The sequence below is a fragment of the Pyrgilauda ruficollis genome, unplaced genomic scaffold, assembly GCF_017590135.1.
Source record: "Pyrgilauda ruficollis isolate IOZ18807 unplaced genomic scaffold, ASM1759013v1 scaffold4, whole genome shotgun sequence".
Lineage (NCBI taxonomy): Eukaryota > Metazoa > Chordata > Aves > Passeriformes > Passeridae > Pyrgilauda > Pyrgilauda ruficollis.
In genome coordinates, this window is record NW_024525489.1 from 18934043 (window position 1) to 18959607 (window position 25565).

Genomic DNA, 25565 nt, shown 5'->3' on the forward strand with positions numbered 1-25565 from the left:
GTTGAGGTACTTCGATTTTTACTTGATTTGACTTGATTACTTAGATATTTTTTTCCCCCAAAGTCAGTTGGCACTTTTGTTCTGTAACACTTAAATGGGATTTAATACTTTGTATGAGGTAATTGTATAGACAGAAGAGGTATCAAGATAAATAGTTGCATATGTACTATGTATTGCATAGTAAAAAGGGTACTAAAAACATAATTAAAAAAAAAAAAGCAATATGTTTTTATCATTCATATGTTTGGTAATCTTAAAGTGATTCTACACTATATAAATGCACTTTGCCTTAAGAAGGTGATATCATGGATATTGAAGTAACCATAGGTATCCTTAAATTAGAATTTAATTCAAAGTGTCTTTACTTAAATTTGAGTCAAATTATGCAGGATTGAAGAGGCTCACACACTCTTAAGCAGAGTAATGCCTGAGCTCTAATCATATTAGTAGTTCTCAGAGGACAAAAATCTCTCTATTGCAAATTGTTGAAGGTTTTCTCTGTGTGGTATGGCACTATGTTTGGATTGATCTGATGGTCAGTTCCCATTAAAGGCCCTAGGACATCTGTTCCCACTGCTTCACGTGCATCCTCGGGAGTCAGTTGAGTTTGTGAGTTTCCTAAATTGGCCCCTGCACAATTGTCTGAGCAGCAGGGGCAGCTCAGTGGAAGTAGCAGAGTCAGGGCTGCTATTTTCAGTGACAGCTGGTTGTTAAATAGACTCAACCTGCAAAGCTGAACTTCACCTTCACGTTCTATGATGTGAGATACATGAGTGTCTGTATTAAAATATTTTCACTTCGACTTCTAGCTTGCTATGTTACCATATATTTCTCCCAGGAAAGTAAGCACTTTTTGAGGAAAATAATTTTTGTTCAACAGAAAGGAGGAAAAAAAATCTGTAATTTTGTGATTTTTTTTCTCCATAGCTTTGAAACAGTTTTTTTGTGTGATAGATCTTGAAATCTGATTCTTTATAGACGTCTGTAAGTAATTTCTAAATGAAACATAATTTTCTTAATTGTAGTTCATTTTTAAATAGACTTTTCCCCAATATTTTAAAGAAACATGGAATTTGTTTATTTTTTCCTGGTTTTATTTAGTTCCATTCTCTGTTTATAATATGTATATGGGGAGAAAAGAAACCCCTACCAAACATGCCCCCTCCACCAACCAAAAAACCACAAAAGCAAAATGTACCAAAAAAACCCCAAACAGAAACCAACTGTCCCGAAACCCACAAACCAAAATAACCCCTTTTTAATTATGCCATTGGAGCTTTTATTTAAGTGCCAGTATTGTTTGAATTGGTGCCTTTTGCGTGTTGCAGTTGGAGAAGTAATATTATAATTGTTGATAACAGAGAGCTGAGTTGAGTAACAGACCTGTGGTAAAGATGCTCAGGTCTTTGGCCTATCTAATGTTGGTTTAGCATTTCAGGATGATCATGTTCCATGTGTGTAATGACGAGAACCTTCAGCCAGTTCACTGATTTGGCTTAAAATATTGACTACAACCCTGTACTGGTTGAGTGTAGCTTTTCAGTGATCTATAATTCATGAGAATTTGTTGTCTTAAATAGTTTCTAAGGATGTACTTTAGATATATTTTTCTTATTTTTAGGAACCGTGCTTTTATTTTTCTTGGTGACTCCATGTTTTTCATAAGCAGCATTTTAAATTTCCTTTTTTACAAAAACAAAAAAAATTAGACTTTCCTTTTTCATATATGATAATTACATAGTTGAAGTGGGGGTGGAAGGAATAGGAAGGGGCTTTGAACAGTTTTTTTTAATGGAAATACATGGTGCCATCCCATCTCACTTAATACTTATGAGCTACTCTACTTGCCCCAGCAGTAATGGGCATTAGTTAAAATAAACTATACTCTTTGCTCCTTTGCATCTAGCATAAATTTTAATTTTATTTTACTGGTGCTATAAGATGAAATATGATAATTCTTAGGACATACATTACAGCTTTTCTGTTCTGATAACTGCATCACTACAGCATATACAGGAAATGTCTTAAAGGCTATATTAGTAGTGGAAGAGAAAGTCATGTTTGTCTCCCTTTTATAGCTAGCCAGTTCATGGATTTTTCACTCTTTTCCATTTGCAGAGAACTTCTAACTATTATTTTTTTGCTTATTTTTCTTATTTTGAACCATAAAGAGTCTCTGAAAAGGACTTGAGTTTTCCCCTTTCATCTTAAAATCTTTCATCTTAAAATTTGAAAATACAACCTCAGTCAAATTTCTGGGGTTTTTTCCATGGTTTTTTTTTTTTTTTTTCTTTAGCATGCACAGTGTTAAAACATACATTTGTGTGCAAATCACAAATAATGATAGTGCAAGAATGCTTAACTCTGGAAAAGGATTTTGTGTTATTCATCACCCAAATGGAGGAGAACTTGAAGAAGTAGGGGTGAGGGGAAAAAAAAAAGTTTGTTCTGTCTTCTGTGACTTAGCTTCTGCTGATTCTTGCACTGTTTTTCCTTTACTAGGTTGTCTTATATTATGGCTTCTTGAAATAATTTTAGTCTCAAGTGTAAACAAGAAGGAATAATTCATGTCCATCACAGGGGAAAAAAACCCCTAATTCCAACTCTTCATGCCTCTCAAACATCTTAAAGAAGCAAAATAGGGCACAAGCCCAATTTTTTTTTGCTTTTCAGGTCTCCTTTAAGAGCAGAGACAGCCATGATGCAGCAATTTTGGAGGTAGAGGCAAGTAAATGTTTTACTTCTTGTAAACATTCCAGTGAGTTTTTGCAAATCAACTATTATTTGAGGAGACTCTGGTTGAAAAAGAACCTCAGCCTCTCCCCCTTTCCTAAATTTGCTTTGTATGATTCTATGTGAGGAAGAATATATTTAAGCTTTTATTGATGATAGAGAGGTTTCACATGAGTTACACACTGTTGCAATACCCAATTGGCATAAAAATAGAGCTCTGATATTAGAAGAGTTTTTGTGATAAAAATTGTTGGGAGTTTTTTGAACTGATCTACAAAATGAAAATTTGTTGGGTGGGTCGTAAGTGATTTTCTTCTTAAAAAAATAAAAAGTTTCAATTGTTTCTTGCCTCCAGCTGCTGGTGTTCAAATCAGCTCTTTGGCGTTCTCGCTTTGGGCAGTTGAGCAACCTCTGACGTACCGGTACAAAACCTGTCTCTGTTTCTGTGCTAGGGACATGTCTGAAAGCTCACGTTGAGTTTCTCCTGGTTGACATCACATCATCTTGAAGACTGTGTTAGAGGTGCAGGAAAGAATTACCCACCTGTTATGCTGATTTTTTTTTTTTGGTCCTTCCTATTCCTTACTGTGACTAAAACCAGACAGTTTTTATCATTGCGTAAGAATACAGGATTACACGTTTGGGAAAGCTTTGCCTAACTTCTGTTTTGGGAGGTGGGAACAAATGTTCTAGTCCATGCTAGAGGGTTACAGTGGGAACAGCAAAGAAGCTAGATTTTGGTCAGACAATGTGAGAGAATAGTTCAGTGGGCACTAAAAGAATTTTCTAATTAATAAGCTGTATTGATCCAAATTAGTACCTGTGCCAGTTTGAGAAGGGAGAGGACGGGAAAAAGGAGGTGGGAGGTCAGGACCTGTCAGTTGGCAGTAAATCCTTGTCATCTCTTGGAAATGCGTTTTGAAAAAAGCTGTAATGCTTGTGCTTTTCTGAAGAAGAGGAAACGTTTATATTGAAGAAATTGACCTTTCTTCTACCTGTCTCTTGAGGATGTGAGCAAAGTGTGTAATTATTTTTGCCTTCAATTCATGTACAATGCTGTCTTATTTTCTAAGGTGGATTAAACCATTGTAAAATGCAAGAAAAGCTTCCACATAATGACCTTTTCTACCCAGTCTTATCTCCTTCAACTTTTGTAATTCAGAAATATATTAGGTTAAACTGTAAAACTTTAATTTGATTTTTTGTGGGGGGCAGATGAGTGTGCAATCTGAAAACATATATAATGGATATTTTAATGAAAGAAGCTTGTAACTTGTCTTTTCAAGAGCAGAAGCAGGTAGTTTTTTAAAGAACTTTTTGCGTGTTTCTAATAGTGTACTGGAATTTGTTTAAAAGTTGCTCTTTTGGGTAGTACATAAAGGATTTACTTTGTTTCTGTAACTTCATGCAGTAATGACATTCTTTGTGCCTCTTTTAATCTGTCCTGTATTTATTAATGATATTCCTCTCTGTATTAATATCTTTGGTAGCTCAGGGAAATAGCTAGTTTGAGGGAATGTGTTGAAAAAAACCAGAACTTGAAATTTTTTTTAATAAGCCTTAATTTTGCATATTATGGTGACTTGCAGTGGAGCTGTGGTAATTTGGTTAGTTACAGATCTTAGTAGGCACACTCAGTTTTACTCAAAATGATACAAGTGAGTATGTCAGCAAATACATTCTTTAATGAGTTTTTTTGGAAAATAACACTCCTTTCGTGAATTTTTTTGTACATTTTACTAGAATTTGTGGGATTCAAAATGTTCTTGTGAAATCAGGTATCTTTTTGGAAGGCTGATAAGATCTCCTAAACAGCAGTTGTAGCAGTTGCTAATTGAATGGGATCTTGAAGGATGCACATCTAGACATTCTCTCCTGAAAGCATTTACATGTAACTATTGTAACATTTGACTTTGAATTAAAATTATGACTAGCTAATACTTTCTTTTGTGCTTATGTAATGAGCAGGAGGTTTATTAAATGTTGTTTTCCAATTTAAAAAGTGGACATAATTTTCATAATTACTCCTTTACAGAAATTATTTATTTCATTAATTTCACAAGGTTTTTTCATAAATGTGTTGCACTCACATGCTATATATAGAGCTGATGCTAGTGTACAGTATTTTAAATGAACTAAAAAATTTGTGGTTTTGAGCTCATTAACTGTAGACAGTGAATAAAAACTTCCAAACCCAGGCCTTAAGGACAGATTCATTGAAGGACCAGGGAGCTAACTCTCTGTGAAAACCATCAGAGTATGAGGAGTTGCAGTGTTAAAGTCATATTGCTATGCATTGGCTTTTTTTGGTGGTTTTTGGTGTGTTTTTTTGGTGGTGTTTATTTGTTGGAGGGGTTAATTTTTGTTTGCTTTAGGTTGGGTTGGTTTTTTTTTTTTAGTGGTGGTGTTGGGCTTTTTTGTTTGGTTGTATTTTTAAAATCAATGGATTGATGCTGTCTGAGCAGTGAAGGGGGATCCTGAACATCCATCATTTCTGTGCTGTAGGAAAGGTGTTCCTAATATATTATCAGCGGTATTCTCAAAAGCCATTTAATATCAGTGCCAAGCTGGCACTCAGCTATACAGTCTTTAACTGGCATGACTATTACTATATTTTAATCCAGCCTTGGGAGCATGTGGCACGTGCTGGAATACTCCTCAGTCTGTAGTAATCTTAATCAATAGAGTAGTTGCATGAAATTGGTTGTAAAGAAGGTTTGGAACAGTGGTCACACTTCCAAGTTATCTAGGTGGTAGCTTGGTTGTGTCAAATCCCATGTCATTGTATCAAGGATTTGAGGCAAGTGCTGCAGTAAATCTGTAATTACAGATTGTGTGCAAGGTTTCAGTCTTAAATACAGGGAAAACATGTGTGCTGAGATTATTTGAGGCAGGAGTTCTGAATTCTTTCAAGGGCTCAGCTTTAGTTTGTTAGCCAGCGTTAACTGTCAGTTCTGTACTTAGTGGCAAATTTGATTTTTCTGTATTCTTCATAACAAAGTTTCCTTTCTTTTTAAAATATATTAGTTTACTTAATTTGCATTAGCATCTCCTGTGAAACAACACATTTTTAAGAAGATTCCAAACCTTTATGTCTAAGTGAACTTTATTTTAGAGTTAATCACTATGCTGTGAATGACAGGGTTTTTTTCTTTGACACACCCTTGCATAAATACATGGGACATAGTGTGCTAGTTTCTCAGGTAAGCAACTGAGATGTGGCATTTGAAGTGGAAGGAAGCTGATTGCTCTGCAGGGAGTGGAAACTGAGTTTTCAGAATATGTAACTTCTGACAGTAATTAATGTGTTGCGGTAAGATTACATTTGGCATATGTGGCACTTGTGCATGCCAGCCTGTCCCCTGGGCAGTCAGAGCGAGGGGCTCCCCACCCTCGGTACCTTTTGGGAGTGGCTGGGCTGCTGTGTGTCCTGCCAGAGGTGTGACTGACAGCTGGCAGCTTCTACAGAGGGAGATCTGCCTGTGCCCTCCTTTGTGCCAGCCTGCTGCTTGTGGGATGTGTCACTGAGCCAGTTCAGCTTGCTGAACAGGCAGAACCTAATCTGACAGCAGTGGTTTGTGCTGTGTTAACTGGCTCTGGAACGCCCCAGCAAGAGCTGCTGCTGGTACAAAGAGGGAAGGAGAAAGGAATGGAACCACTTCTCTTGTGGGAGTGAGCAGTTACCCCTACAGCTGTGTTAAACTGAAGTCTGTGGAGGAAACTCTTCTATACAGGAAAACTCAGAATAGTTCTGTCTTGGCATTCAGGACAGTTTATTTCTCTGAAGCGACAATGCAGTGTTCTAATTATAAGCATGGACATTGTGTCTAAAGTTGTCAATATTTAGTGAAGCAACCACTTATGGAAAAGATTCGGTTTATTATGTTCAGGATTCTACTTTGTTGTTGGCATAAGAGGCACTTCGAATCTAAATGCACAGGATAGCATTTAGCTGCCTAGGCACTTGAGTCTTCTTGCTATCTTGGCACACCTAGAGGAAGCAGGAGTACATCTTTGAGGAAATCTCCAATGAAGATTCATCCCAAGAATTGAAACAAGAAAGGGGAAATAAGAAAAATGCTAGGTATTATCATATAAGTACTTGATACACTGTTTTTCACTAAGGTCAGGATTGCACAAAGCACTTCAGTTTGTGTATGAGAGCTGTTGTAACATTGATTACATCCCTCCCTCTCGCCCTGTTTTTTCCAGTCTGACTCTGCCTGCTCTTGTCAGAACTTGGTTATTCTTTAGTTACACATCCAAATCACAAAGAGCCATTCTCAAAAATTGCAAGATACAGATTTTGAGCTAAAACTCTGGCATGTCAGCCTGGTCCTAGCAATAAAACCAGCTTTGCTTTCTTGCACATGGCCTCTTTCTTGCATTTGGCTGCATTCTTGTAGCCGACAGGCAAAGTTCTGTTGGCGGAGTATCACAAGTTAAAGTTATATACTCTATCCTTTCCCTTCCCCAGCCTGTCTCTGAGCCATTCTGAAAAAAATTAGTGATGTTGAGTGTTTGTTTCAGCTCTTTTAATTATTTCCTTTTTTCTCCTCATTTCTCTGAGCAGTTAAACAGTTTCTTTATGGCTTGAGAAGTTATTTGAGTTACTTGAAGTTGCTAAACTACTGCCTAGGTATGCTTGGTTTGAGTCATGAGTCTCTTTAATTGCTTTGACAAACAGTAAAAACCTAAAGATCACAATGTCCTAAAATAAAGCTAACAACATATCATTATAACAATAATTTTGTTTTACACTACAAGTCTCTTTTGAGTTTACAGAAACAGTAATAACTTAATGTTCTTAAACCGAGGTCACATTTTTGTACATACAAAAGGTAAAAAATACCAACTTGTTACTTTTTTACTTCATTTTTTGGGGGGAGGGGAGGAAATAGGGAAGAATTTTTAGGTTTTTTTTCCTAAATTTGGATTGTGTACATAGTTTTATGCTGTATCTGAAACTTGTTTATTATATTGTGGGCTAAAAGGTGGTGCTTTTTAATTTTCTTGGCACACTGAGGTTATGTTAACGTGTTCATGATAAGTTTATGTTAAAATTATTCTATAGTAACATCTTTGTATATTTCATGCAAAGCTTCGGAGTTAGTGGAATTTCCCTTTTCTTACTAACTCTCAGAAAAGATGTTAATGTTAGTAATTTTGTGTTATTGTAAATGTTATCAGCATGGGAAAATGGGGAAGAAAAATTCTCTTTTTAAAAAGTTTACAGTTATTTTGTAACAAAAAAAGCAAAGGGTTGGGGGGAATATATTGCAATTTTACAAAGTTGTCTTCAATGTACTCCCTTAAGACCTTCCTAAGATTTACGCAGAGGAACCCCTATTGATATATTTTGTAATTTTTATCTACATGAGAGGCACATGCAGCTTCTCCTTGAGGAAATGCTAACAGAGAATGGTCGGTTTTTCAGGCAAAGGCTGAGCCACGGGACTCTGGAAGCAATAGGCAAATGGGGAGGAAGGAAGTAGAAGTGTGGCTGTGTTGGCATTAAAATGTAAGGTATCAGCACCTGCCTATTCTGGTACTTCCAAAAGGTCACTAAGCTGTTACATTTTTTTCTCCTCTTGATGTTTCTTCCCCCTCCTTTTCTTGAAGAGGTCTGTAAATTCAGTTTGGAAAGAAAATCCCATCACTTAGTGCTAAATATAAAAATTATGTATGAATTACTGTAGTTCTGTCTACTTCATAGGCTTTTAACGTAAATGAGTGAAAGTTTCTGGAATTCTTGTTTATATTAAGCAGGAATAGCACCTGAAGAGAAGTGTGGGTATATTTTGATACCTTTTGACCCTTTTAGTTTATTTAACATCACGTATATGTGGAGCTGTCATAAAAGAATAGGAGCCCAGGGGTTTGAGGATGAGTTTAGCTGCAAAACAGATAAATTTAACACTGAATGCAAATTATTGGCGAGGGGAATGTTAATACATTGGCCAGGTTTGCTGTGTGAAGCAGCAGTCAAGTCAAAATAAGACATGAAGAAATAAAAATGGCTGAAATTTAGTGAAGACAAATGCCACAGTTATGTGTAGCAGGTACTGTTGATGAAAGTTACATGATAGTTCTTCAAAAGAGGAAAGAAGATGTTCCAAAATATCCTGCCTATATATCAGCCTAGCAGCCTTCCATTGAACACCAAAGTATAATTTGTTTCATGTTTTTTTACTTGGCCAAGTGCTAGTGTCTAATACAACACAGAGTGTAGTTTCCCAAATACAGCATACTGTAAATGGCATTCCAGATTGGAGTCAAGTGGTTTGGGTTTGGAATTTTAGTTTGTTGGTTTTTGTTTGTTTGCTTGGTTTTCTCTTAACCATGAAAAAAAAAAAAAATCTCAGAGAAATAGTTGGGAGTGGTATCTTGTGTAGACTAAAAGACTGAGAAACCAATGAGCAGACAGTTCTTTCCCTGTAAATACAGTTGAGGAATAGTGATAGCACTTTACTGTAAACAATACATTAAGTATTCCAGAATGTGAAATCACTGCTCAGATGGTTCCCTAAGTTCCCAAATCATTAAATCAGAGGTGCCTGTGATGCTTTCTACAATTTGTGTTCATTGCACAGATGAAAGTAAAAGTTTCATATTGAGGGAAAAACAAAAAAACTAGGATCATTGCCTTGAAGCTCTAAATAAGGGTACACCTCAGTATGCTATTTATATGTTTTACTTAATCATTCACAACTGCAAAAAGTTTCCAGTCCTAAGTGAAAACACGGGAACCTAGCTCCTAATGAAGTCCTTTATGGTTGGGCTGGGGATGCCTCCCCTTTTTTTAATTTTTTTTTTAATTTTCCTTACATTCTGGGCAGTGATTTGCAGGAGGGCAAAGTGGGAAGCACCCTCCTGTGTTTCTGTGGCCAGTATCAGGGCACTCCTGGAACACCACCTGGTGATGTTGGTGACTTTTTACCTGAGGCAGTACTAGGATCTTGATGCTCAGTTCCTGGACATGTACAAACCACTGGATAGTTACATTGCATTTTCTTAGAGTTGCAACTTCTTTCCTCAAGCAAATTTCTCAAAGTTGCCATGCCTTGAGGTGGTTTTGGAGCACATAATAGATTAGGCCCTTTTGGATGTCAGCACTTTCAGATCTCCTTGTTTGAGAATCCTGGATGGAAAATGGTCATCAGATTTCAGTTTAATTAAGACTACTTTGCCTGTCAGCATGAACTTTAGCAAAGCTTTAGTTACTTTGGTAAGTTTTTTGGGTGGAATAGAGGCTGTGTTAGCAAGGTTAGTACCTTGGTGTCCTAGTCTTCTTCCTGGGTAGAAGGAAATAAAATGGTAAATTAAAACATAATACTGGAATACTACCAAAATAAAATCTCAAATATAGAAAAGAATCTTAGTGTACTTAAAAGAGTAAATTCAATAGAATTATATAGTCGCTGTGATATTAGTGACATGTTGGTTCTGCTTTAAAAGATACCTTTTTGTGTTCATAAAAACTGATCCATTGTAGATTTGTTTTCTGTTATGTATATATATATATAATTTTAACATCCCATTAATTATTTTTAAAATAATAATTGTAAAGTGTTTGAAGTAAATTGAGTCATTTACTATGTATACATGGTACATAGGTGCTGCTTGATAATAAGGTATATAAAAGAACACTTTTGTCATCCTTTCTCCATCTAAAGCTGAATAGTGGAATTAGCTTTATACTGATTAATACTGCTCATAAACTCAGAAGCAAATACACAGAAGTGATTTTAGAACAGTTGCCGGTTATTTTGAAGTTAATTTCATTAGTGTCTGATGATGAATGGACTTGAATCATGAGTTAAAATACACTTACTGCCTGTATTTCCTGATTAGAGAACGCTCTGAGGAATGCGTCCACTTTCACAGATTAGGTTTTGTTGGTCGAAGCCTGCACTGAAAAATGTCTTTTGTATCTTGTGATTCAGAATACAGAGGTACTTCGCTTCTAAAGGCAGCTAAAGCTAACTCTGAACCAAGAAGACTTGCATTCAGGATTTATGGGTATTTAATTTTCTTTCAAGGGAATTTGATGTTTGTTTAGTGAGTGGCCAGTGTGTAAAAAGAATCACAATATTGTGAAATGTTTCATAGTGCTTATTCCCTTTTCTGTAGGGGAATAAATCCATACTTGGATATCAGTGTAGCTGTATCTGTATAAAGTTTACTATGCCGGGAATACTGATAAAGTGTTGAAACTCTTACCTGTAGTCCAAAGTCAGAGGAATGAACACTCTCACTCCTCTGCCTGGGTAAGGTTTGTTACTTCATTGTAATTTTAAGTATCAATAGTAAAAGTTGCATCTATCTCTAACAAATATATCCAGATACTGAGTTTACACGGTGCATTTCATGTACTAAATTCTCATTTATTTCCCTGTGGATACTGATGCGTGCACAACTTTTTTACTTTTATCTCACAACAGTGAAATACTCAGTCGTAACAGACTCCCGGGCTTTGATAGCACTCGACAATACAGCTTGTTCCACAAACCTTATTTTTCACACGGCTACAACTTGAGAGAAATATGCAGGCAGAAATTTCTGGGGAGCTGCAGTCCTGCAGGCAGTTTGACAGAAAGTTCTCGTTTTTGCCCGAGTTCCTGCCGGCTGGGCCCTCCGGCGCGGTCCCGGCGCAGCGCGGCCCTCGGAGCGGGGCGGTGACGGCGGCCGTGACGGGCCCTTCCCCTTCTGCCTGCAGCCCCCCGGCTGCGGCGGCTCCGGCCGCTCGTGCTGGGAAGCTGCAGCGTTGGAAACTTTGTCAGGGCGGTGTTTGGAGCGTTTAGGAACCATTTTGTCCGCAGGGCAAATCTGAGCTTGGGGCGGTGCCTGGTTTGAAGTCTCCTGAGCGCCGTGTCTGCGGTGAGGCTTTGAGACAGGCAGCAGAATCCTCTTGTGCCATTTAAACATTAGGTTGTTTCATGCCGCCGGATTTCTTTTTTTTTTTTTTTTTTTTTTTTTTTTTTTTTTCCTACGAACAGTTCTTAAAAGATGCTTTAGATAATGCCCTTTGACAATGTTTGACAGCTACCAGCTAGTTTAATGTGTGCTGGAAGACACACACTTTTTCAATCCAAAATTCTCTGGCTTTGGGAGCTTGCCATACAATAATAATTTATAATTAAAGGCTCGATAAATAGCACTAACTTGTTTGACAATCAAAACAACAAGTATGTGACTGTTAATTTAAGCAATTGATCTGTAGTTTCTATAGGTGGAAACTTGGGTCAAAAATTCTAAATGTGTTCTCCCTGACCATGTGCTGTTCCCTCAGCAAACCTTTGTAGCCTGACTTTTTTTACCAGCTTTCTGCTTGTGAACTGCTGCCATTAGAAACTCAGTAGGAGCAAAAGTCTGTGTTAATTTGCCTGACTGTAACTGCACAATTAAAGCAGTTTATCAGCAGGGGTTAGGACAATCAGTGTGTTCTGATGCTTCATGTTATAAAATTACTTCTGTTGTTCAAACAGATACTGTAATTAGTGCATCATTTTAAACTGGTTTTCTTCTGGGCTGGCTTGGAGCTCCATCTGATAAAAACCTCTATTTTTGGTACTTGCCTAAGCACTCATTTTGTTTGCAGGCCTCATCTGAATTAGCAACTTCTATTGAAAAGTTAATATCAGGACTGTATCATTAAAATACAGGTTTGGGGGTGGATGGGTTGTTTTTCAGGATTTTTTCTTTGTTTTTTAGCAGCCAATCCTGTCAAGACCTAAGGTTCAGTCACAAAAATGGAAGGAGGAAGCCCCATTTACAGCTATTACTATAATGCTACCATTTAATACTCAGATGAGCAGGTTGCTTCACTCCAGATAACAGAGATGACTGTGTTCTGTCCCTGCCACGTGCATAATTGGATGTCACTTACCGTAGTTTCATGAGACACAGTGAGACAGTCTTTTAAGGGGCAGTTATGTGTTAAAATATGGTCCTTCACCACCTTCTCCTTTTCCCAGCTGCAGCACTGACCTTGTGCTGGCACTCTGTAGCCCTTCATGGCTGCAAACTCCCTTGTCCAGCAGAAGATGGGGGGGAAGTGGGGAGGCATCTGCTGCATCAGCCTGTGGTCTGAAAGGCTGCTGTGGTGCTGGGCCAGTCCCAGAGGGAGCAGCAAGGGCAGTGAACCTTAGGAAGTTGTTACACCACTCAGGAAAGGATGCAGTAACACAGCAGTAAGAGATTATCCAAGGGATTTTTGCTCCATTACGTCTGGACTTCCCATGAATACGGATCAGCTGATGCGAAATTATTTGTAGACTGAGTTATTTATTCCTTGCACAATGTTACAGAAATCTCCTGTCTTCGGGATGTTTGCTTTGAACTGTCTCTGCAGCAGAGAAGCCAAAAACTTAAAAATACAGTTTTGTAGCTCAGGTTGGCAGAACAGTTGCAAGAACAGAAGTTTCATTAAACAACACAAGACAGACAGCTCTTGCAAGGTTGGGAGTATATGACTTTAGGGCAAAGTGCATTCCTCTAAGATTCCTCTAACTTGGTTTTACCAGTTCAGCTGTGTCAACAAAAGTTTGTAAAGGAAGATGTAGACTGTATTGAATGGTTGAATAATGTTTCTTTTGGACTTACTAATTCAGATATTGTTGCATGGCTGCAATATATATCATGTCTTACTTAAAAATACTAAAATTAGATCAGGACTGGATTTTATTTGTAATGACCTTATTTGTGACTTTATATTTAAATTTAACATATGTTTCAGAATTCTTTAAAATCAACGTTATCTTTCTTTTTCTTAATTCACACATCTTCTTTTAAATTGTTCTTTGAAATACTTTTGAAACTTTGATACGTATGTGTGAATTTTTTCGTTGTGGAAAAGAAATATTCACTTAGACCTACTGTCAATTTTAATGTACCTACCGCACAATTTTTTAGACAGAATATATTGTGAGACTTTTACTAAATAGCTGAATTTCTTCTCTCCACATCTTACCTCCTCCATTTGACTCTGAGAAATATCTGTGAGTCATTATACTGGTTTTTCTATCTTAGGATATTTTTAATTAAAGTTCTTAGTGTACTTGAATTAAACCTTTTTATCATTTGAAGGACTAAAGCTATTCTGATGCCTTTTAATTTTAGTGTTCAATTTGACATTATATAAAAACATTCTTCCCTTTTACTCTATCTTTTCTGTGGTTTTTGTCATTCAGTAGGGAGACCAACTTGCTTAATAGGTTGGTGAAAACAGAATTTAATAGCCTATCACTTCAAGATGAATGAGAATACTAAGGGTAATTTTCAACACTTGCTTGAACTGGTGACTTCTTTAAAAGTTCCCTGCTGTTGGTACTGAGCTGGTTTTGTATCTTTTTAGTGGCCTGCATTACAGGAAATTGTATGAGATGGAGTGGAAAAAAGTGCACAGAATGGAAGCTGCACTTTTTTTATTACTGTAGAATAGCCCATAGCTTTCTGAAAAAAGTGCCGTGTGGGAAAGTTGCTTCCACTCTTACCACATTGCCTGTATTCTTTCATTCTTTCTTTATTATCTACCTAATATTTCTCTGGCTGCATATAAACAGATACTAGCATAGAATTTTTTCATTAGTGTTTGTTTCATTTTTCTTTAATGGTATTCTGTCAGTTGGAAGTTACTGGATCCTACTTCACCAGTTTTTGATTTGTCAACTTACTTTTCGTCAGTTTGCCATACTGTGGTGGCCTTTGGGGTGAGAAATAAGATTTGAGGGTTTTTTTAATGTTGATGATTAAATTTTTTTGGTGGCTTTCTTTGTGTTGATATTTTCCTTTTCCAGCATTTGAATGATTTTTACAATTTCAGTCAACCTTGATGCTTCTTTCATTTGGGTTTGAAGTTCTTTGAAACGTATTGGCTAGATAGAGAAGAGACCTAACTTTGAACTCTATTCCAGAGGAGTTTTCAGTCATCTGCTTTGTGTAGGTTACAGAAAGCTAGTAAGCTGTTGTCTCAGTCTTGTTCAGTCAGAGATTGAGGAATTAAGAAGAAAGCTTTGGGATGGGATATGAGGATGTAAATAGGAATGGCCATTTAGGCCCAAGATGCAGGAGGTGCAAGACCACAACTTGAAGTTACTGTGGTAAGGTGAGGTGTGTGGAAAATATGGGGTACAATTTTACAGTGAGCTGAACTGCAGTAGTTTCCCTGAAGGAACAACCTTTCTAATATTTAAGTTTGATTTTATAGATTCAGTCAGTTGCATCCTTTACATGCTTTTCTGCTTTCCCCTAAATCCCTCCTCCAGAAAATTCCTCTAGCTACGCTATTTTTTTTTTCTGAAGCTAAATTTTAAGGACTTGTAGCAATATTTTTTTTTAACTACCTAATGCATTGACCCTAATAGCGAGATAAATATTGAGTAGTTCATTATTGTGCATAGGTACTCTGAGGATTAATGAGTTTTTGTGCACAAGCAAGAGAATGAAAGCAAATCTGTCTGCAGAATTAGGCTATATTTAAGGATACTGAAATTTCTGCCAAACAAGGAACACAGTGAAATTTCATCTGCCATTTATGTTGTCCTTAATGTTCTTTAATTTAGCAGACAAGATAGTTTGGTTATAATTAAGCTTTCCTCGTATTGTTGTTCCCCAAGATTGTGGCATAAATCACTTTACTTTGTAGTTCCCTACATCTTCAGTCTTCATTCCTCCTGTATAATTCTTCCATAGACAATCTCTGGGATACAGGAAGACTTCACGCTGCCAATCGCTTCTCGTGTATGTAATATAATTTAGAATATATGCAATTTAATTCATTTTTCCTCAAGTCTTAGGTTTTCTGATTTCCTTGATGCTGTTTCTTCCTTCAGTGTGTGTGCCCTTCCTGCTGCAGCAGCAAATGTTTCTTTCCCAAAATAATTCTCATGGCAATTTCTTTTACTTCTGACTGCATTTTCAATAGGTAGACCTGGCAACTAGGCTGAATGGATCAACAGTTGCTACTGAAGGACAAGGGGCAGTGTGCACATTGAAAGAAAAGAAATTAAATCTAAGAAAAAGCTTTGTTTTTGCACTGGTTGAACACTGAACAGGTCTCCTGGGGGAGGGGATGGAGTGTCTGTCCTTGGAGCTATTTAAAACCTGGCCTGTAGCAACATGCTTGAGCTGACCCTGCCCTGAGCAGGGGACTGGGATTGGGTGATATTCAGGGCTCCTTCCCACCCAGACATGTTCTGAATCTATGAAGTGAACTGGTTTGTGGTATCTGCAATTCACTTCAAGACCACCACATCTTGTAGTTTCTTTGTACCAAGTTACGCAATGAGGCAAGTTCTAGTAGTTCTTTCCTCCCCATCTTTTCATCATTTTCTCCCCCAAAAATTCATTAGAAAACCCTAATCAGCCTTTAAAATCTTGGACCGTATTTCATGAATCTTCAGAAAGATACCTTCCTACCTGTGTTCCAGATATATTCAACTTTCAGGCTTTACTTTAACAAAACATGGTTGGGAAAAGATGTATTCAAGACTTGTTGCACAGAGGATTAGTTTAATATAAATAAAGATTTTACTTGGGGGAAAATGTGTTTTTCCAAACATCCTGTTAGGATTTAAAAGGAGAATGAGGTAGCATGAAAAATGGTAGCTCTAAAGTGCCAAGAGGTTTGCAAATTAACTCTCTTTCATGACTGTAACTCTGCGTTTTGCACCTGACCTTCTGTTTCAATGAATGAGCTGGTAAAGACCTGAATTTCCCATTTTGGATAAAACCAAACCCTTAAACAATGAAATATACCTACTGGTATAACATTCAACTAGCATTCTCAATCAAACAAAAGACATTTCTTAGAAAACTGTTAACCCACTAAGAAAACCATCTCATGAGACAGAATGGGAGAAATCATAACCCTGGTGTATTGAGGTACATAAACATAAATTGGAAGCCCATTCCAAACTCTGTTTTTTCTTTTATTTTTTAAACTGTGTATGAAACTTTAGTCTTCTTAGCCTTTCTTTCAGTCATACCATTTGGCTTAATAAACAGGACTCTCAACAACAGCAATTTTATTACTGTACTTTATGGCCATTGAAAAGCTTATCATAGTCATTCACTGCTCCAGTTAATCTTACTGATAAGTAGTTTGTATGACTGCTTGTGCTGTGAGGTCTCACCCTAATAATACCTGTGATTATAAACCTTACACACAACATGTTCCACCTAAAAGTTAATTAAGGGGATAAAAAAAATCTTCAGTATCATTGATTTGTCCTATATGCAGCTTGTTTGTCCTATATACAGCTTTTTGTTCTCTTTTTAAACTGAGTAAGAATTTCTTATGCTGCAACAGACTAATTTGGAGTGCAGTGCCAATACTTGATGTAACATTAATCTGCAACAAGTTTTGGAGACTTTGCACCGTATTATTTTCGTTATGAGAGAAAAGGATACTACACCATAAAGCCCCTCTATGTTTGCTAACACTATGTATAAACATGGTGCATGGTGTTTAATGGCGTGGTAGCTAAAACTGCATTTAGGCATTCCTTGTCTTTCAGGAACAGAACTTGCTGCTTTACCTGGGGCCAGCTTTCCTTTGCATTTGTTCCTCTTGGCCTTTTAAAATTTGTTTTATTTGTTTTGTTAGGCAGGTTACTATGGTTAGGCAGGTTTCTTGCATCTGGTGTTAGTAACCAGGATCTTTCCCATTCCAGTGCTGGGTCAGTGCGAGAAGATGCAGTTGCACATTTCTTCCTCTGCCCTCTGCTGGTTTAGGAACCCTGTCTCATTCTTCATACCTGTAACATTATTTTATATACTACCTCATATTGGTGCAGCTTGTCACCATCTTAAAAGAAAACAGCTCACTCCTGCTTTGGATTAAAAAAAAAAAAAAGGAATTTTTTTAAACATAATAGCGGAGTTTTGATCAAGATTGAATAAATAAGTTGCAAAAAACTGTCACAGACAGATCTTTCAAGGATTGCATCTCAACAGAGAGGATGTTACAACTCAGCTGCACTTTGCGCCACTTTCTGTATTATATCATAAGTGAGGGTTATTTTTCTTTTTGTTTCCATCTTCTGAAATTGGCAGACCTATTTTCACAGCCACCTTTTTTAAAAAAGTTGGCAAAGATAACATTAAAAACAAGAAAACACGCCACTGTGTCCAATAGTGTGGAGTAATGGGTATGTGCACGTTACATACGTAGTGAAAAGTAGTTTCAAAGTACTGATTCTTTTACATACATTTTTCATGCATCTCTCATGGTTCAGTTTTTTCCCCCGTTTTTATCCCTGTGTAGTCCACAAAACATTTCAGACTTTGCTGAATTAGAAATTAAACACTCTAAAGAGCATTCTTCCCTCAGGTATATATGAATACGAGGCACTGCAAACATTTGTTGCATTTGTATTAAATGTTAGAACATTTCCTCGATGTATTTGATTTTCTGGAGGAATTTTTCATAAAATTTGGGGAAAAAGACTACGAGGCACTGCAAACATCTGTTGCATTTGTATTAAATGTTAGAACATTTCCTCAATGTATCTGATTTTCTGGAGGAATTTTTCATTAAATTTGGGGAAAAAGACGCAATTTAAAAAAAAAAAAAAAAGGCAATGATAAAGTGTGAATTGTGGTTAAGCCACAAGGGTTTATCTTACAAATAGGAGCCTCTTCTATTATACTCAGCTTTTTAAATTTTAAATAAGTAGGATTTGTTTATGTAGGCCTTTTTATATATTCAAAGTTGAAATCTTTTTTTTGAGGCCCCATTTTTTAAAAACTTGTTATATTTTAAATACTGTCAAATTTTAATGAGGTTTCATGAAAATTTAGCTATTCACTGTTTATTCACTGTTTTAAAAAGGAGTTGGCAAGTTTCTTCTGTGTTGTGTTTCATTATCCTATTTTTTGGAAGACTGGATACTTGAATGTGTTACTTAAATTTATTGGTTTCTGTTGTTTAAAATGGAAATGTTTTGTTTAGCATGCTTTCCCTTTCTGAAAACATTTCTAATATTTATCTTTGGGATTACTAATGCTTCGGATGTGATGAGTACCTGTGTAATGGTGACCATCTTGTCATTTGCCCTTAGGTAACTTCAATATTAAAGCCTTGTCATCCCCTCCTCTCTTTTCTTCATCCAATGTATGCAGCTCTCCTTTGAAAATGGCAACTTCTGTTCATTTTGGAGTCTTTGATTCTTTGAATCTTGTCTTCATGAGTATTTGAAAGTGATTTTTAACACTGGAGAATTGCTTTCCTCTTCTTTGTAGTGATTCAGATGGAGTTCTGGTGTTTGGTGTCTGTTTCACTTCCCTTCAAAAGATAGGCTGCTCAACTGCTAGTATGTCTTACGTGTTTAACTCTTGAAAGGCTCTAAATAATATTGAAAGTAATACTGTGTTTGTCTTCTTATTCTTGTTCCTTTATTCAGCTGGAGGAGGTACTCTTAAAAAACGGCATATGTATTGTAGTTTTAAAAAAGTATAATATAGAGTAGGAGGTTCCAAAACACAAAACAAAACCCCAAAAATTATATTTTGAAGGCTTAAGTTCATATGATGCGAACATTTCCAAAGTATGAAGAAGCATTGCTGAAAATAAAGTTCACACTATTTAAATAATTTGTAAATTTGAATTTTTCTACTGTTTGTGATTGTTTCGTACAGAATGTAAGTGCTTCATAGCTTCCATGTTTTAATTTTTTTCAGGAAGAACAGAATCGAGGCAAGCCCAACTGGGAACACCTGAATGAAGATTTACATGTACTTATCACTGTGGAGGATGCTCAAAACAGAGCAGAAATAAAGCTGAAGAGAGCTGTTGAAGAAGTAAAAAAGTTACTGATACCTGCAGTAAGTATTTGTATGCAAGCCTTTGATTTCCATTTTCAGAAGGTACTTTTGAAATACAACTAATTTGCTACAGGTGTAAGAGTAAGCCTGCAGAGTAGCATCCTAAAAGGAAGTTGAGATACAATTTTGTAATACTCTAGTGATCTTTAAACTGCTTCATCCCAGACTGAATTATTCCTTAGAAGAGAATCGAGAGAGACTTGTTTAAAGGGACTCTTTTTTTGTCTGAGATACAATAAATAGTTATCAGCTTTAAAAGGCAATGCTGAACTGTTACAAACATGACTTTTCTCTCTTTCCTTCAGTATTAGTATTCTTCACTTTAAGGATGGGGAAGTATGACATATTTTTATGTTTCGCTTTGAGATGATTCTGATACTTTAAGAAACAAAGGCATGTTTTTTTAGATCATCACATTAAACATTTTGCAAAGAGAACAAAACCCTTTAGTATCAAAAAACTTTGCTGTCAGTATACTGAGGAAAAATAAAAGTAGTGAAACTGGAAAATAGTTGTCTTTCTCATATTCTGATAGTATAAACTGGCTTTTGCACAGCTAGATGACTTAAATACTTTTTCAGAGACCAGAATTACCCTGTGAGAGCTCTTCTCTTAGATCTTCTCTGATCTTGCACTCAAATCAAGGTGACTCAAGTGTGGCTGTATAGTGCATACCTTGCCATTAACTTGTATCTTGTGCTCATCTTTGCCACCGCTTTTGTGCCCCTGTAAAATGATAAGAATAAATTAGATCTTTTTCTGTGGTGGGAAAATTTTCTGTATTACAAGGAAAATTGAGACTATCTTGTGAAAGAAAGTAATAGGTGGCATTAAAATGACCTACTGATTTTGGGTACTCAGTGAATGCTAATAGATGCTGGCTGTGAGGAAATTTTGTGGTGACACATGCTGTCTCTATAAGCAGATTTATTCAGAAGACATTTTTAGAAATTACTAAAGATAGGGAGAGAGACTTAATTTCTGAATTACCAAAAAATGGTAGAATATTAAGCAGGAGGCACAAAAATTGTGATTTAGCTCACTTGACATTGCACAATGCCAATTTCTGAAAGCAGCAGACAACTAGAAAAAGTAGATCATCAGAATTTACTCATTACTAAAGAGAACTTGAGCACGTAGGATTGAGTTTATAGCCAGGATTTTTATATGGGCAAAACTTTGAAACCCTTATATTCATTCTTTTTCTACTACTGAGCAAACAGTTTAGAAACCAAACTTCTGTGCGAATTTATTTTGCCAGGTTCATTCTTCTACCTCCCCCTTATTGCTGACTAATACGACTGAAGGGTCCCCTTCAGGATGATGGGTTGCAAAGCCCCAGTGTGTCTGAAGTACTGATGTGTAGACTCTCTGTATGTTTGTGTTATGCTTGTTTTGTGGAGCTGTGAGCCTCAAAAAATGTAATGCATTAGTAGTTCTTTCATTGTGAAAGTGACAGCCAGCTCTTTGTCTTGAAAGCACTCTGCCTCGTATAGTAGCCTAATGAATTGGGGAAGCACTGTAATCCTGATTACAGAAATAATTGGTTTTCCCCTTTAGTGAAAAATAACAACACAGGGCTAACTATTGTCCGAATAAAACATCACTTGAAATAACCTTTGTCAGTTCACTTCATTATCGTCTTTATATATTATGCATGGGCATAAGGGATTTCGGTGGTACATATTGCTTGCACAAGAGTTAAAGGTCTGTTGGCTCTAATTTCTAAAAATTATGCCTTGCTGAAACAGGTATGTGTAGTACATACTGATGAATTAGTATATAGGTGAATTTGGGTTTGTACTACCTACTGCATCTGTTCAATTAGTATGAAAAATGGAATTGTGGCTTCAGGCAGTTTGAGAGCTGAAAAATTCAGTTCAGTGTTAAAAGATAGGAATTGAAAACTTCTGTGAGGGAAGTCATAAACCTTCAAGTAATCAGGGTAAGCATAAGGAAAAAAGGGAAATCCTAGTGAATTATTACAATGGGAGTGAAACTATGGATGTTGGACGATTCCAAAGATACTCTAAAATGTAAGAATGGAAAAAGTAAAATTTCCTTTCATGTGGTAGAATACCTGCAACTATTAATGTTTTTCAGATAAATGTCAAAGGATTAATATGAAAAAAAAAGAGTTCTGTATTTCTATTCTGTCACTGTCCAGCTTGATTAAAATTTGAGACTATGTAGGAGAGAAGACTCATTTTCATCTTGCGATACAATATGACAATGCATTGGGTTTATGAGATAAATTTCAGAAACATGTTAGTGTTCTACAGTTCAGAGATGGAAATTAGTTGCTAATTTTTTTGAATAAGCAGTTATTTTTTGTATTCAAGATGTTTATAAAGCCTAATTACATTTTCTAGCAATAGTGCAGAAATAGGCACATTTCTTAAAGTGGATTTCTATTTGAATGTACTTGGGTGAACAGACACTATTTTACTACTAAAGTCTGTTTCTTACATTTATGAATCTGGATCATTAGTGAGTTTGTTTTTTTTCCTTGTGTATGTGAATTAATATTTTCCATTTTCACTTTCTCCTGCATTTTACCAAGATAGTGATATAGTCAAGTAGTTTATCTTTAGAAATGAAAAACACAACTTGAGGAAGATTGGCTGAGCAAGCCATTTTTGTCCTCCTTGAGGAGAAAGGCTAACTTTTTTTTCATTATTACTCATTTGTATTTAATTTACATTTCTTTAGTATGAAGCAGTTTTAAAAAATTTTTTGGCTGTACTTCAAGTTCCATAGGATTAATTCTTTTCCTCTTCCCACAGCTCAGTGAGATAGTGGTCTTTAGCTACACCTGCAAGATCATACAGTATTACTTCTTTCATGTTTTTCTTCAAAAAAAAGCAGAATTAATAAAGCAGTCTGCAGATTTTTGGGATCACATCAAGTTGTACTGTCCTTATGCCTGCTTCTGAAGTGAATCCTCCAGAGATCATTGATTTCTCTTTATTGTGGGAGTTTGAGAGTTGTTTGTTGTTTGCATGAGTTAAGTGAGGATGGGTGGTTCTCTTGCAAAGGAAAGGCAAAAGATGCTCTGGATTGATCGTTCACTGCAGAACAGAAGAAAAAACTCAGAATCTGATGAGGGGGCATATGTAGCAAAGAAGTGTAGCATACCAAACCAGAGCATCATTAAGGGTTTTGAGTTGTTCTTGGGGCTCCTGGGATGTAAGGCTGAACTCCTCTGCCAGAAATGTAGGCCTTCTGCATTTTCTAACAAATTTTGAATAAATGTTTCTAGCTGAATGAGTTTATCTAGATATTCCTTGCATTTTGCAGATGACCAGGTCTCATTTAATTGCTAATACACCTTTATACTAGCTGCTTTTGTAAGGGTTGAGACACATATGACAGAATTCAAATTACAGATACTTTTTACCCGTTTTTGTTTTGGTTCCACATGTTTCCTTTCTAAGGAAAAGACTGGATTTCTGGATTCTATTCAGCTATTCTAAGTTGGTCTGGAATCAGTGTTGTACAGATTCTTTTATTGCTTTTCTTATATTGGGGCAGCTGTAGTTTCTTTTTTTTCATTATTACTCATTTGTATTTAATTTACATTTCTTTAGTATGAAGCAGTTTTAAAAAATTTTTTGGCTGTACTTCAAGTTCCATAGGATTAATTCTTTTCCTCTTCCCACAGCTCAGTGAGATAGTGGTCTTTAGCTACACCTGCAAGATCATACAGTATTACTTCTTTCATGTTTTTCTTCAAAAAAAAGCAGAATTAATAAAGCAGTCTGCAGATTTTTGGGATCACATCAAGTTGTACTGTCCTTATGCCTGCTTCTGAAGTGAATCCTCCAGAGATCATTGATTTCTCTTTATTGTGGGAGTTTGAGAGTTGTTTGTTGTTTGCATGAGTTAAGTGAGGATGGGTGGTTCTCTTGCAAAGGAAAGGCAAAATATGCTCTGGATTGATCGTTCACTGCAGAACAGAAGAAAAAACTCAGAATCTGATGAGGGGGCATATGTAGCAAAGAAGTGTAGCATACCAAACCAGAGCATCATTAAGGGTTTTGAGTTGTTCTTGGGGCTCCTGGGATGTGAGGCTCAACTCCTCTGCCAGAAATGTAGGCCTTCTGCATTTTCTAACAAATGTTGAATAAATGTTTCTAGCTGAATGAGTTTATCTAGATATTCCTTGCATTTTGCAGATGACCAGGTCTCATTAAATTGCTAATACACCTTTATACTAGCTGCTTTTGTAAGGGATGAGGCACATATGACAGAATTCAAATTACAGACAGATACTTTTTACCCTTTTTTTGTTTTGGTTCCACATGTTTCCTTTCTAAGGAAAAGACTGGATTTCTGGATTCTATTCAGCTATTCTAAGTTGGTCTGGAATCAGTGTTGTACAGATTCTTTTATTGCTTTTCTTATATTGGGGCAGCTGTAGTTTTACTTGGTTGCTGCCTCTGTCTTCTTGGAAGACAACTATAATACGGAATTATTCAGTGATGCTCCCTGTCAAACATTGTATATCATTTGTCACTATGTAGAATTTTACAGTTGTGATGGGTAGGGGATAATGTTTCAGTAGAAGCTTGTTTCATTTTGCTCCTACATTTGGATCTTGCCTGTAATAATGATTTTAGACTTTTCAGTCTTGAATGTCTTTAAATTTAGCTGTATAGGAAAGTAAATGTTCTGTGTATGGCATGATTTTTAGGAATTGAAACATTTTTTGTAGTGGTGCTTGGTATGTACTCATTCACTAACTGTCCTCCTTCTGTTTAGTCCCTGTTACCAGAGATGTTATTTTGATAGTATTTCTGGTATTAGTCACACCTATCTACAACACATTTTCTTTATACAACAGGAGAGAATATTGTGAAGGGGCAATAGTATTGGTAGAGTGGTTTGTTTTTCAGTTGAATAAGCTAAAAGCATGTCTTTCTAAAAGACTGCTTTCAGCAAATGTGATGAGGTGGGGCTTGTTCATTAATTTTGTGAATTTCTAATACTTTCCTTATAGGTGTGGTTGTAAATTTTCCTTACAGTTTATTTTCAGCTACTTAGGGCAAACTGAAGGATGTCTTAATTTTTACCCTGGGAACTTTGTGTGCTGTGAATTCCATTGCAAAATACAGAGAAAAAAAATTAATTTACAAATGTTTAACCATGCTTTAGCCTTAGTTAAAAAAAAAAAACGTAATTAATGTAGTAATGCTGAACATAGTTTGTTGCTCTTTAATTAAGACTAGCAAAAGCTTGACATTTGAAAGATATTAGGAGAAGATTTCATTTTTTTATTAGCCATCTAAGACGCCACAATAAATTCTGCATGCAAGTTTGGCTGTCTTGAATAGCTCTTTCTAATTCATTCCTGCATGGTGTGTTGGTTTTACATTTTTGCTTTCACAAGTGAGAATATAGTGCCGATTTGCCTAGTTCCCCTGTTGAAATGTTGGTCATGCTGTGCAATCCATTGTTTGCTGCTTATTCAGTTCAAGTAATGAATTTAATAACTGATACAGTAGCAGAAAAAGGATGCTGCTGTCCTTAAGAGCATTCTAGGGAATGCCTACGTTGTGCCTGTTTTGTCAGTTCCCATACAAGTCTCTCAGGGTGAATGATCAGACAGGAAGCTCTGCACCAAGGGCAGCGAAGCAACCAAATGTCTTGGCAGCGATTACTGGATAACGTGGTAAACTTTTTGATGTGGGGGAGAGGTGATAGTGCATTATTTTTAGTAGCATGAAGCAGGCTTAATGTTTCCATGGCTGTTTGAACTGAGGGCTGCTGCAGTCCTGCCATTCCTTCATGATTTGCTATTCCTGCTTCCTGTTTTGCATCAGAAAGCCCTGGCCTGCCTCTGAGGGTGTGGCAAGTCCATTTGGTGGAGAGCTGGACCTCACTGAATGACTTCCTACAGAGTCAGGCCTGGTTTAGCACTGACAGAATTGATGGCATGAGAACAGGCTGATAGGGAAAAATGGTACTGCAGCAGACCAACCTTAAATAAATTTCTGTAGAGC

General features: G+C 36.5%; 1 protein-coding gene across 9 annotated transcripts in view; it reads left to right on the plus strand.

Annotated features, from left to right (window-relative positions):
- Positions 1-25565, plus strand: part of QKI (QKI, KH domain containing RNA binding) — a 152202-nt gene that overhangs the window by 81429 nt on the left and 45208 nt on the right. For 5 of the 9 annotated variants that reach the window (XM_041476821.1, XM_041476823.1, XM_041476826.1 and 2 more), the window contains exon 4: positions 19417-19560. In XM_041476821.1, the coding sequence (XP_041332755.1) occupies positions 19417-19560 (144 nt within the window). Of the gene's footprint in view, positions 1-2673; positions 2725-19416; positions 19561-25565 lie in introns of all 9 variants that reach the window. The other 4 variants (XM_041476817.1, XM_041476819.1, XM_041476820.1 and 1 more) reach the window with 1 other exon arrangement.